Genomic DNA, 13,286 nt, shown 5'->3' on the forward strand with positions numbered 1-13,286 from the left:
TTAGCCGATTGCCGGGCCTCTTCCGGTCCCAACTAGATGTGAGATACTCGTACTTCCACTCGGACAGCGTTTACCTCGGATCATCGATGGAGAGGAAAGACATTCTGAAAGGAATACTTTACGAAAACTTGGAGAAAAACATAAGAAAAACACACGACAATTCGAGAATGACAGGTTCGAGTGGAATTAGGATGAAGCTAAAGTTGCCGATGAAAATATGACGAGATATACGCGAATATCCAGGATAGGTCGACGGTTGGTTCGGCCGAGGAACGTTATCTCATAATCGTGGCTCAAAGTCACAGCACGAAGCAGAATCTGAAATGCATTCGGCTGCGCGACCGGATGAGCCTAGATTTTCGTGCTGTCGAGAGTGGCTGCATTTTCTGCGCCGGTGGCGGTCACGAGGGCGCGAACTAGTTCGTGAATCATGCCTAGAATGCTTTACATAAATTGCTCGGGACCGACGTCACGTTCTCGGACCCTAAGCATGAGACGACTACCGCGTAGGACAGAGAAAGAGAGAGGAGAAAGAACGTTCGTTGGCCACGGCAGAAGTGACTCAGCCCCCTGTACGCATGCGGGACACGGTTCGGAACAGAGTCGGAAACTCCGGAAAGGTGAAAGTATGCGCGACTCATCCGTGAGTCGAGCCAACTCGTGTCCTCGGATATCCTATTGCGCGAAAGGATCTTGCGTAAAGCGCGCCAATCATTCGGATTACTGCGTCGAAATGGAACGATCGAATCATCGCTTCGATGAGAAACTTTGCCTCCGACTGCGACGTCTTCTTGCGCGATTCCGTGAATTTTTTATGACGAGGCCGATTATCGTGTTTCGACAACCTACTTTACACGACGAGGTAGTAAAATACCGACACTCGTGGAAGAAAGATAGACGGAAGGATGGTATTCGTTGAAATGACGTTTTACGAAAAAGAATCAATCCTTTTATTAACGCTCAATCCGTATAACATGTATATACGACACGCACACGTACTTAATAATTAACCTTATGTTTTATATTTGATACTTTCGATCGCAGCGCACGTATTCCTATCTTTTTCCTCTTTTTCCTTCGTCGTTTCTTAAGTATCGTTCGGCCGTACGTCGGTTAGTTGCGTCCGATCGCTATTTATTCGATATCTTCATGGCGCAAGAAAGAATTCTATTCTTTCATCGTCGATGTCTCGTGGGTTCAGTGACTGACGCTTCGAGTGCTCCTGTCATCCGCGATGCTCAATGCTGGAGACTTCTGAAATAAAAAGACACGCAGCACCGTTTTGAGATCGGCCCTCGAATATTTTTCTTTTCTTTCTTTAACGACCGGAAAAATTCTTTAGATCTTATCGGATACGTACGACCCTCTCGATTATGTCTTCCGCGGCGTTTACTTTGGCAGGTCTAGCTGGAATTCCTCGTTTCGGTTCTCGCTCCATCTTATGAATCATCTTATAGACGCTCGAGTTCATTAAGTGATCGTAGTTCGGTAGATTCGTTTTCTCGTACTTTTTGAAGTTCACTCTGCGTTCATAAATCACAAAGATTACTAATAGTTCCACCAAGATAATTAATCACGTAACCTGCATCGTCGTTCTTCTTGCTGTAACTCTCGGTGAAACGAAACCACATACTTTCAGACGTACGCGCGTAAATGCACGAAGCAACCGCATTGCGTTATTAAATCATTATCGTAGGAATGCAAATTCACGCGGAATTGATAAAAAGTTAAGCTTACCCTAGAGCTCTGCCTCGAATCACTTCCGCCTGGGAAGATAAAACCTCGGCAATCATTTCGTCATTGAAGAAATCATTCGGACACCTCCATCTGCGGCCGCGCGTAAGTTCGACCTGCTTAGCCTGGGGCCAGAGATCTTGCGAACGTTTTCTCCCTCGTTGCTTTACTCTCTGCTGCAAACGTACGAAAAACATCATTCCACGATCCATAGCTATTTAAATTAATCGTTTCTTCACGATCCAGGAATGCTTTTGACACGGGGTTACGAAGGAATCCGCGTGCTTCCCGTTCAGACGTTCGATGGAATGTACGTGGCACAGATAACTTCATCTTCACGAAGTGTAAGGATACAATTAGGGAAACAAATTAGTGTTTCTCACGTTAAGTTATTAAATTTTTAGGTTCGTCTTCTTTTTTCTTTTTTGTTTCTTTTTTTTTTTTTTCTAGGATAACTCAAAAAAGAGAGATGCATTCTTTGATATTTGTCGAAGAACGACGAAATTCTCCAATACATCGATGCGATTAAGATAAAGTACAGGATGCTGGAATATGCTAGATGACACAGTGTAAGAACAAGAGTTACTGCACATTCAATCTACATTCCGTATCATTCTCTAGAATACCTGCAACTCCTGAATAACTTGATCTTTTGCCGATAGATTTGGATCTGGTTCGAAACTGCCTATAATACACATCGCCTTGTTTCCGTTATCTTTCTTTCACGATAGTGGTTTGTAAAGATCGTTTTATCGATCGATGCGACGACGAGTTTGTTTAAATATTTACCATGAGAAGAAGGTGCAGGGCTGGGCGATTTCAAAACCTTCGTCTCGTAAGAAACGACAAATTTCTTCACTCTGCTTCCTTCTTCGCTCTTTACGGACAGAGTTCCTTCCAGTTCCTGCGTCTCCGTCTCTTCGTCGTCTTCCTCGCTGGCACGAACGATTTGCACGTGTTCGTCGGAATAGGCCGAGTACGAAATATCTTCGGTGTACTCGGTCACATCGTGTTCCTCCGTTTCCTCCAGTTCCTCGTGTTCCTCGTCCCGTTCTTCCGATTCTTTCGCCTCCTCCGCGTCTTCTTGAGCTTCTGAAAAATCAAACGAACCAGCCCATCGTTTCATCGGACAACTCTAGAGCGATAACTATGCCGAAAGAGTTTCGAGTTATGCGAGGAAGGAACGCGAATGGCTGGCAAATCGAATCGAAGGCAGTCTGGTCGGTTTCGCAACGAAACGTCGGTTAGGCCGGACGTAGTTGACGCTTGGCAGCTCTTCAAAAGTCGCGAACGCGTAAAATTTGAAAATATGCGTGTGCGTAGGCTGGCACGAGATACCGATCGAGGCTTATTCGCTCGAAAATGTAATCTTAGAGAGCGAGCATACCTCGTCGCCCCTCGTCGTTGTCAGTGGCGCCGTTTTGCACGCCGCTCAGCTCCATGATCTTCTGCAGTTGCTCCGACACGATTCTCAGGTGACTCTCGATCTCGCTCGGTAGCTGCTTCAACGCCAATAACTGTCGTTGAACGTTCTCCAGCTGTTTCTCCAGGTTAATCTCCGTACTGACAAGCTCCTTGATCTTCTCTTTATCGACTTTCGCTGCCACGTTCGCCATCTCTTTCTCGATCTCGCTCAGAATAGATCCCTGTGTCGTTCGCTCCTGCTGCGTTTCCTCCTCGTGAACGCTCGCGACCTCGGCGTTCCCCTCGTCGCACGCTATCGTTTCTTCCGGTTGCTGCTCGGTTTCGCTTTCCTCCGGCTTCGATTCGGCTTTCGACTCGGCTTTCGATTCGGGACGCGACTCGAGCTCGCGTTCTTGATCCGATCTACAGCCGCTTGGCTCTGGAGTGGCCGATGGTGTCGCCTGAATTCAGACAACAAACTATGTACAGAGTATACAGGGCTCGTGGATGGTGAACGGTGAACGTTCGTCCGGTCTGTCGTGCAAAGACACCGGATCGAAGTGCATACGGAACGCTTTTACCACCTGCGTCGCGTTGTTACGCTAATTTACCTGTTATCGCTTAACGAGCGAATCGGTTCTTTCAATCGCGTCGTTCAATCTCGAGTTACGTATGCACCCGCGATCCATTCGTCATCGTTTCTGGAAAACAGAATGGGATTTTGGGGAGAATCGTGATCCCGGGCGAAACGCAGCGTCCTAATTGCTTCATTTTGATATTAAGGGAATTATTATCGAGAATTTTAGCATTGGGTTTAGCATCCAGATATACGTATTTTATTTCGAATGTACTTTTCTCTCGACAATCCATCGTGAGTACATTGACATTGAGGTAATTATACGTAGATATTACATGCATCGATCTGCGCGTGCATGATAACGCGAGATTTCTGTACACTCGTTAGACTAGATATCAATGGATCGACGTGCGAGCGCGATCACTGAATTTCTTTAAGTACATACTACGTTACGTATACTTGCAGGACCGTGCATTTTACCATGCATTACCTTAAACGTATGCCACGTCTCTTTCGTCAGCTGGTTAAATAAAATATGTAACGTTTAACGGACAAACTACTTTCACAATTTTTCCCGCGAAAGACAAGTTTAGTTTATGTTTTTTTTTTTTTTTTTTTTTTTTTTTTTTTTAGTCGATGGATAAATTCTCGTTGTCCGGCTGCTGCACGGCCCTGGAAACAAGTATAATTGGCTATCTCTAATTACGAGAGAAAGGTTACGGTTACATTGGACAGAAGATACAACACACACTTTTACGAACGACGAACACTTTTTCATTTTTTTTTATACGTTTACAGATGGTCCATGATGATCTAGCGTCTGTTAGGGATGTCCTAGAACAAGTGATGTCGTTTTAAATCTAAACATAATCGTAATCATTAATAGTACCGTTTCGAATCACCTTATCTACATAGACGTTGATTAGACTGTTTACTCGATACGAATATTACTTGTACATGTACAGCAAAATGATCGAAGTACAAGGGACAAACGCATATGCCACTAATCTAGTGAAATCCACGTCTATACGATTCGTTAGACCCTCGTAAAGAATAGTGGGCACGAAAGATAGTCTACGACCGTCACGATCGTTATCCTGCATCATCTTTTTATCGTTAATCGTTCGATCGGCCGATTCTCTGGTCAACTTCGTAGGAAGCCAATTAAAGAAATAGCTCCCGAAAGTATCGGAGATGTTGGAAGAGCCGGTAGATATGCTACCTCTGGATGATCTTGAGAGTCGTCTACTGCCACGGTGAAAAACCTCGGCCGAGATAAAGTCTTTGGAGGAACGGATCAAATTGGAAAGGACGTCGTCTTCTTTCATGGACGACACGGGCGCGTCGGTTTGGCGCGAGTTCAAGGACGAACAGCCTGGAATAACGACGGAAGAATCGGGAATACCTCGGACAACCTGGCAGCCAATGTATTTTACGATTAAACCAAGAGCGTCCAAGTGGTTTTTAAGGATACGTTCGACGTAACGAGTTCGAGCGAAAAATTTCTTCCTCGACGACGAGACAACGGTCGGGCGTGCCGAGAAACGATCGCGAAGATCCTGCAAATCGAAGAATACGTTTTCCAACAGATACGTCTCTAAATAACGACCTTTCGTTTTAATCGTTGTCGAGCTTCTCCTTCTGTCTCTCCTGTCAACATCCTTCGAACACGCTACGTCTTTGACATAGTTGATCAAACGGACAAGATTGCGCGAAAGAATGCGCCGAATGTAATGACCTTTAAAGTACAAACGTTTATCAATTTGTGACTTGGGTTTTATAGAATTTCCGATGACCGTCGAATATCCTTGCTCGAAATATTTCAGAATGTCGGAAGGAAGGCGAACCGCGACAAAGTTTCCGCTTCGAACAAGTATTTTCTCCGCGTAACGAGTTTTTCTCAATTTGATAAGAGAGATTCCTCTGTTTGATAACAGCCTATCGAATAATTTGCTGGAGGAAAAGCCATCGGTCTTCTCGAACAATCCGTCGATCATACGCCTCATCCAATTATCCTCTCGTTTCAAGTACGTCTCAAGGTAACGACCTTTGATCCTGGATTTCGAAGATTTCTCGATGCTACAGCGACGTGGAAGTTGTTGAAGCTGGTCCATGCCGCGACCGCTCGATCGCACAGCGTCGCTTTCCTGGAACCGTTCCCTGAACGAAGGCTTTACTTTAATCGCTTTCTTAACGTCACCGTGGCTTTTCTTCCCGAACAAACACCTTCGGAAGTAATGCCCTCTCGTACACAAGCTCTTCGACTTGCACTTGTTCGGCGCGCGTCGCGCTAACGCTAACGCCTTCTCTCTGCGTTTCGATAACTGTACCGGGCATGTAACATCCGATCCCAAGTTCGTACAAGTTTCAGGTTCGATATCGAGAGAAGACCGCCGACTCTGGCAAATCTCGATCGGAAGTTCGAGACATGGAGAGGACGACACCGTGGAACGCGCGACGATTGGTTCGAGCGTTTGTTGCGAGCATAAACTATCATCGAGCGGTATGGACAAAACGATCGACGAATCGTTTCCCTCGATTTTCGTCTCCGTTTCGATATTTTCCATGTTTACCTCGGGAGTAGGTGGTTCCGGAGTACTTGCGTCCTCAGGTTTCAGCAGACCCTTCTCTAGTAGTCGGTCGGTCACGCTCCGCTTTTTCTGCTTCTTTATCACCACTTTGTACGACTCGACTTCTGTCTCTTCTTGTTCCTCCTGTTTCTTACGGGGCGTCGGTATCGGTCTTTGTGGTTTTTGCAGAAACACCGAGGTACGTCTCAACTGTTCGACCAAAGGTGGTTCGGCTGTGGCGATATTCTGAAGTTCTTCGATCACCTTCGATTGTTTCAGAGCAGTGACGCGGGGCTTGAGTTTCTTAAAGTTCACCCTGGAATGCGTACGTTATTAGAAACTCGCCGATAGCGAGTAATCCTTCATTATCCGTTTTTAACGATAGGAGAAGGAGGACAAGTAAAATAACCAAACGTATACCCCAAAACGCCTTTGTCGGTCAAAAGTTCCTCTTCTTCGAGGATCAATTGCGCGATCTCGTCGTCCGTAAGATTCTGATTCGGTACGATCTCGCTGTTGGCGTCCTTAGGCTTGTCCGGCAGTGGTTCCACTTCTGGCTTCACCTCCTCTTCGCCGGGCTTTACTTCGCACGTTATTTCCTCGTGCCGCTCGATCACAGTTTCCCCTTTCAGTATTTGCTCTGGGAAAACAGGTGGCAAATCTGCGAGCTAACGAACGCGTTTATGAAGGCCGATCGAACAGGCAGAAAATTTGAATTTTCAATCGAAGAAAATATTCAAGCAACGTCGAATTTATGGACATTGTCCTAAGATACGTACCGGAATCTTATAGGGCACGATGTTCTCTTCGGACAACGCCTCCACAGCCTTCAGCGAATCTTCTTCTCTGCGTAACACAGTCGTGTCTGATTAATAGTGTTTCGAATTGAAATGTTTCGATCGATTTGTCACGCGTGGTCTGTACACTGTTCCGCGAACAGCGATCTTCTAGGTGAGTGGAATTGGAACGGGCAACGAATTTAACTGCTTTTTGAAGCTTAATGCGAGCCGGTTCACGCGCGAAAGGGTAATGAGGGATCGTGGAACAAATGTGTGCGGTGTAAATGCCAGCAATAAAATCGCCAACCAATGATAAACAGATTTCATTCTGGGTCACCTATTTATAAGTGTTGCAATTCTCGTTACCACACGTTGCCCGTACGCTGGGATATTCTTGCTGCGACGCGTTATAATAATGCGTACGAAATATACAGGGACATCGATATGTTTTTCCCATCTTTCTCAATCTTTTTCCTTTTTCGTTAAAATATTACCGATAATTCGTCTAATAAATTGCCGTGTAATGTAAATTTCGATAGCGTTCATCGAAGGATGTTCGTCGTGAATCACGAGGTACTCGAAATAAAGTTGCAGTTAAAAGTAGTTCAAGTTAAGCTTGCCCTCCAAGCGGGTCAATTCGGTGTAACGATACAGCGTGTCGTTGACATTGATATCGAATTGTTTTCATGGCTGGCTAGTAGATCTACTTTCGGTAGAAATCCAACTACTCTCTTCGAGGAGTCGATGGATTCTCTTCTGTGCACCCCTTTTAGGTAAGTACTTACCTCTGTACACCCAGAACAAAATTATTCCCTGCTCGCATTAGTTCCTCGTGTGCCTGACCGTGGGTCAAGCTACTGATGGGTTGATCGTTTAATCTCACTACAACATCGCCGACTTTCAAACCCATACATTCCGCCAGGCCTCCCTCTGTCACCTAAGAAATATTTCTAAATCGATTTCCACTTTTATTCGATTTACGTATCGCTAAAATTTATGTAAAGATTGAAACTCGTTAGAATCATACGATTCGAGAATAATTATCAATGCGTTTCAATATGCAACATGTATGTACATATATTTACAGTCACGGTTGCACTTTCACTTGAAATACCGCAGAGTCGGTAATACAGGTATTTCTACCAATTCTATCTTAGAATTATTCTACCTTACCGATGTTTCTAAAACATCGGTATCATGAAATACTCCTGCAAGTATGCAACCTATTATACTTTCGTGCATTAGGTTACACGAACGTTTATTGCGCAGTAATCTAGGTAAAATGCACGTATATCAGTTTCTTGTTAATTATTCATCGACTATTTAAACTAAAAGCTATTGCTTATCTATATGTCTGTATACATTTGTATGAATATATTTAAGCAATAAAAAGATAATATCTGGTATATAATATAAAGTACGTACTCTAATCACAGTCAGCGGTTGTGGAAAATCGCTTCCACCCGCCAATCGAAATCCCCATGGTGTGTTGTCAAATTTTGTGAATTTTATGCTGATAGCCATGTCGTTCTACATCTGAAATTCACGTTTTCGCAATAACATTAAACGGAAACAGTCTGCGGCACTTGAACTAATACGTCATTAACTTCGAAGAAATTAGTGTCTAAACCGATTTCCGTGCCGATTTAATCGATTACAATGCAAACGAGTGGAAGTTAATTATTACGTGAGAGTGAATTTTGTACAGTTGTTTCACGGACCGTACTAGGTGTCCGAGTTGCCCGAAATTATGCGCATTCAAATTTCGAAGAATCTGCAGAGAGCTTCCCATCACGAACAGTAAGTTTAAGAAAGTATAATTTACGTGAATTAATAAGAATTTTGACATTGACATTCTCAAAGTTATCAATTAAGGAAAACGATACCACATTGAATGAGACATACAATGATTTATATGGACCAACGGTAGAAAGAATTCGCATTCAAAAGTTTTCCTAAATTTCATTCTCGTTACGTAACGCTGATATAAAAAAGTGACAGGAAACAAACGATTAATATTTTTAAGACTTGTGGTAATTCTATAGTATTCCCGATCGGTTTCCGAGTATCGACGACGTTTCGAATTAAATCTACTTTCCCAAATTTACTTTTCGGCGATTAAAAAATAAGAAAAAATAAAAAGGAAAGCGTTTGGAACGCGGCGGCAACCGAGAGGAATTCGTAGTATGTACACGGAAGTGGCCGCGCACCGGCCGAAACGAATATAGTTTAGTTAGTGCGCGAATTTACAGAATGATTCATGGTTACTTGCCAGTAAGTTGCGCGAGTAATCGCTGAAGAATCGTTGTATCACGATGCACGCTGAATACACACCGAGGAAAATTACTATATCACTGGATTCATGGATCGGAAGCGCGCGGCCAACAACCGGACCGGTCGATACGGCGGAAGAACCGATCGAACGAACCTGGCCAACTCTTCAACACGCACAAAACGGTGTCACGATAATGTTTGCCAGAAGGCGATCGTAGCTACCGACTTCAACTCCACAAATACACGGCCTCTTCTCTCCTCAACCTCCCGTCCCCTGTTCCCCTTGTTATCCAATCGTAAAACAGTAGGAAGCAGGCTCGATCTATTTACTGATCGATTTATTTAGATTCGGGGCCTCGATTTCTTCCTTGTTCTACGGACTCCTTCGCTCTCGCTGTTACTCTTTCGTAAAGTAACGTTATCTATCCTTCTCTGTGACAAAGAGACCGAACAACCTTTTTTCATAATTTCGCGCCGAGATCAGAAGAACCGCGAATCGATTTAAAAATCGCAATGCACTCCTGCCATCTATCAACGTATTGAAAATGTCTGAATTCAGTTCTTTGCATTAAACGCGCGAAACTCATCGGTGCAAATTTTAAATATAAGAATTAAGAGACAAATTAATCGTTATGTTACTTACAAAATTGTTATATTTTACGACAATAATGTAATTTATATTTATGTGTCGTGTGATACGTTATATGCGTATCTGCATCAAATACTTGCGACTTAAAGTAAGTATGTATAAACTATATACATACTTAATGTAGGAGTACTATAAGTATATAAACACTTAATTGACAAACAAATTAAAGTAAAAAGATATATGGAGTATGAAAAATATTATAATGTAGATTTTATTCTAATCGACGTAAGCTCACTGTAATCGTTCAAAGCCTATCTTTCGATTAAACATAAAATCATACATGATGACATGGCGGACATTAATCTAAGGCAAACGTTAGAAACGTAAACTTTAGAAATGTAATTAAACGTTGATCTTTTATGTATAATTTATTCCATTTATCAATATACCTACATTTTTTGTACATAAATGATCTTCATTAAATATGATATGATATTGTAAAAATTTATAAAAAGCAACGTATAATCTGTATTACGGTTATAATGTATAATTTATTCTCTTCTTTTTTTATCATTCATATACTAACGATCAATTGATACGATTACATCACAAGAAACGATTATTCGATCGAAAATCTTTTTTTCGCTAATCATTTTCTAAGTTGATAAAAGCATAATACACACTCTCATAATAAATAGCGAATATATGACGTTTGCGCTGACAGATGTCAGTAGTTCGCAAATTTGTTATGCCTATATGTAAGTATGTAAGTACCATTTATACTACATACAACATGAAAGTAGCATGTATATACGTTAAAACATAATAATGCTGTATCATAGAAGTAAAAATTTAGTTAAATATTAAAGTGCGCATAATTTAAGGTGTTCAGAAATTTACATGAAACGATATATCAAGTAAGTATTACCAGTATTACACTTACAAGTTTTAAGAAAAGCTAGGTATGTAATTTATAGCTTCATTTAACATTTTATGCTTTTAAGTAGGTGCCTATTATAACATATTTATAAATTACTATCTTTTAGTAATTATGATATGCCAATATCTAAAAATTTCTGTCATTCACAAATAAACAAACAAATGAATATTATTATCGGCTATAAGCATATATGATATTTAAAGTATTTATTTAATGGTTAATAACAGTCAACAAAAGTAGCTACAAGAATACTTCCAGCCTATAATTGACTGCAGTATCTATGGAAAATGGTGGATATAAAAAATAATATAAATAAATCATACGAGTCTAATCATGAATCAAGAACCAGAATTAACAGTTCTGATACTGTGCCATCAACACCTTCTTCGTCGTCTGATTATATGACAGGAGAAGCAGATGATAGTTCAGACAGTAAAGCTGCTATACCTTTTAGTTTAAAATCAGTGGAAACTATACTTTCATTATCTAAGGTATGAAATAATTTATATAAATATAATATAACAGATATTGTAATAATTCTTTGTTTCATTTAATTATATTTCACTTCTAGGCTACTTCTGAAGAATATCTTAAAGATATGATAGAAAAATGTAAGCAAATGGTCTTAGAAAGTGCAGAATGTTCTGATGAGCGAAAATGGCTTGTTAGACGATTAATTGAATTACGCTTAAGAGTACAAGAATTAAGAGAGACATCAGAAGAAAATTTGCTTGAAACAGAAGTCATTTTAGGACATCATTTAGTACCACAAAAATATTATATAACTACTTCTGGGCCTGTATATTGTGATCATTGTAGTGGAGCTATTTGGACCATGCTCCAATCATGGTATATGTGTAGCGGTAAGACTCGTTAAAATATAATTTATTATCTTTAAATGTCGATTTCCATGATGTTTAATTTTTACAATATTATTATAGATTGCAAATTTTGTTGCCATTGGAAATGTCTAAATAATATATGTAGAGTGTGTGTTCATGTAGTTGCTAGTGAAGCTGGTGGTTATACTTACACAAAAGATATTTGTCCTGAACAGGGTTTATCAAGTCAGAAATACAGATGTGCTGAATGCAAAGTTCAAATAACATTTAGTAAGTATATTCATTAATAAACACATTATAAGTGGTATATTATTAGATTGAAATAAACTCACTTTAGAAAAGAGTAACTTTCTATGTACAAGAGATATTCTACATTGTTGTGATGTAGATAAACCATATTTTTATTACAAGCTTTCTCAAAAGGACTATCTTTATCTTGTTTTGGCAGTCCATTTAAAAATACAGGTAACATACATAAGGGAAATTTTTGCAAATATGGGTTACAAATGAAAACATTTTTTTAATGTATTAATATTTCCTTTAAAATACGTTATTTGTAAATATAGAATCAGCATGGATTGAACCCCGTCTTTGTGACTATAGTGGATTGTATTATTGCCAAAGATGTCATTGGAACACTGCAATGGTAATTCCTGCAAGAGTGATTAGAAATTGGGACATGGAACCAAGATTTGTTTCTCGTGCCGCTGCACAGCTTTTAACACTTTTAGAAGAACGTTCTGTTCTGTTACTTGAAGAATTAAATCCGAAATTATTTACTTTAGTTCCAGATCTCTCTGTAGTGAAGGTAAATTAAATGATTATGACTTTGCATTAGAAAAGCAAAGAGTTTTATTAATTAAAAATAAATAATAAACAGAGGATGCGGGAGGAAATGCAGATGATGAAACATTACTTAGTTTTATGTCCAGAAGCTAATAAACAAGGATTACCATGGAAAATTGGAATACGCACTCATATGATAGAAAACTCGGGAAATTATTCGATTAAAGATCTCGTTGATCTTAATAATGGAGTACTTTTGGAAGAAATTCGTACTGTGTATGATACTATGCACACTCACATCACAGAACAGTGCGAATTATGCAAAGCGAGGTAAACTTCAATGATCGAAGATACTCTGTCTAAGTTATTTTATAACTAAGCCGCTAAATGTTAATGTACAGAGGTCATTTATGCGAATTGTGTGGTAATGATGAAATTATATACCCGTGGAATGCAAGTTCTATCACTTGTCGTCAGTGCTCGGCTGTTCATCATCGTGCATGTTGGTCGAAACAAAATCACTGTTGTTCACGATGTACAAGGCTTCAAAAGCGACGTGCTTTGCAAGATAAACAAACTCTGGACACAGATGATATTACGGAAAATGGATTGAATGCGAATGAATCGCTAAGTGATGCAACATAAACGCTAAATACAGTCGTGCTTATTGTGATTTGTGTATATATATATATAATGTTTTGTGCAATTCTTTTATAAAATAAAACTGATTTTTAAAAATTCGTATCTATATATTCTATAATATATATGATATCTCAGCATCTATTTTAAAT

The 13,286-nt window shown here is 40.3% G+C and overlaps 2 protein-coding genes across 9 annotated transcripts; one reads left to right on the forward strand and one right to left on the reverse strand.

Moving 5' to 3' along the window:
- Nucleotides 1-926: 926 nt before the first annotated feature.
- LOC126866359 (probable inactive protein kinase DDB_G0270444) lies at nucleotides 927-9,558 on the reverse strand. 3 transcript variants are annotated; one of them, XM_050619839.1, is made up of 12 exons: nucleotides 9,337-9,556; nucleotides 8,490-8,600; nucleotides 7,850-8,001; nucleotides 7,065-7,131; nucleotides 6,706-6,953; nucleotides 6,289-6,601; nucleotides 3,122-3,599; nucleotides 2,524-2,826; nucleotides 2,361-2,419; nucleotides 1,738-1,907; nucleotides 1,361-1,523; nucleotides 927-1,254 (listed from the first exon to the last, which is right to left on the reverse strand). In XM_050619839.1, the coding sequence occupies exons 2-12, from the start codon at nucleotides 8,586-8,588 to the stop codon at nucleotides 1,198-1,200; spliced, it is 2,109 nt and encodes a 702-aa protein (XP_050475796.1). In that variant the 5' UTR covers nucleotides 8,589-8,600; nucleotides 9,337-9,556; the 3' UTR covers nucleotides 927-1,197. The 3 variants fall into 3 exon arrangements, 2 of the variants coding, with proteins under 2 accessions (XP_050475796.1, XP_050475795.1); XM_050619838.1 differs by having other exon boundaries at nucleotides 1,738-1,910; XR_007689857.1 differs by lacking the exons at nucleotides 927-1,254; nucleotides 2,361-2,419 and having other exon boundaries at nucleotides 1,376-1,523; nucleotides 1,738-1,910; nucleotides 9,337-9,558.
- A 1,125-nt stretch (nucleotides 9,559-10,683) lies between these two features.
- Nucleotides 10,684-13,235, forward strand: LOC126866364 (differentially expressed in FDCP 8 homolog). 6 transcript variants are annotated; one of them, XM_050619853.1, is made up of 8 exons: nucleotides 10,684-10,844; nucleotides 11,095-11,358; nucleotides 11,439-11,730; nucleotides 11,809-11,979; nucleotides 12,121-12,174; nucleotides 12,276-12,517; nucleotides 12,590-12,825; nucleotides 12,897-13,235. In XM_050619853.1, exons 2-8 carry the CDS (start codon nucleotides 11,155-11,157, stop codon nucleotides 13,138-13,140), a joined length of 1,443 nt encoding a protein of 480 aa, XP_050475810.1. In that variant the 5' UTR covers nucleotides 10,684-10,844; nucleotides 11,095-11,154; the 3' UTR covers nucleotides 13,141-13,235. The 6 variants fall into 6 exon arrangements, with proteins under 6 accessions (XP_050475810.1, XP_050475806.1, XP_050475807.1 ...); XM_050619849.1 differs by having other exon boundaries at nucleotides 10,689-10,844; nucleotides 10,932-11,358; XM_050619850.1 differs by having other exon boundaries at nucleotides 10,692-10,844; nucleotides 10,974-11,358.
- Nucleotides 13,236-13,286: the final 51 nt, after the last annotated feature.

Source organism: Bombus huntii, chromosome 6 (assembly GCF_024542735.1).
Source record: "Bombus huntii isolate Logan2020A chromosome 6, iyBomHunt1.1, whole genome shotgun sequence".
NCBI classification, from domain to species: domain Eukaryota; kingdom Metazoa; phylum Arthropoda; class Insecta; order Hymenoptera; family Apidae; genus Bombus; species Bombus huntii.

Bases quoted from the DNA above. Each gene is read 5' to 3' on its own strand.
- LOC126866359 (XM_050619838.1), bottom strand. From the start codon at position 8,588: ATGGCTATCAGCATAAAATTCACAAAATTTGACAACACACCATGGGGA. The intron at 3,600-6,288 runs GTAAACATGGAA...GTCTGAATTCAG, and splicing joins CGGAACCACCTACTCCCGAG to GCGACACCATCGGCCACTCC. The intron at 2,827-3,121 runs GTATGCTCGCTC...TTGATTTTTCAG, and splicing joins CAACGACGAGGGGCGACGAG to AAGCTCAAGAAGACGCGGAG.
- LOC126866364 (XM_050619853.1), top strand. From the start codon at position 11,155: ATGGTGGATATAAAAAATAATATAAATAAATCATACGAGTCTAATCAT. The intron at 12,518-12,589 runs GTAAATTAAATG...AATAATAAACAG, and splicing joins CAGATCTCTCTGTAGTGAAG to AGGATGCGGGAGGAAATGCA. The intron at 12,826-12,896 runs GTAAACTTCAAT...GTTAATGTACAG, and splicing joins TGCGAATTATGCAAAGCGAG to AGGTCATTTATGCGAATTGT.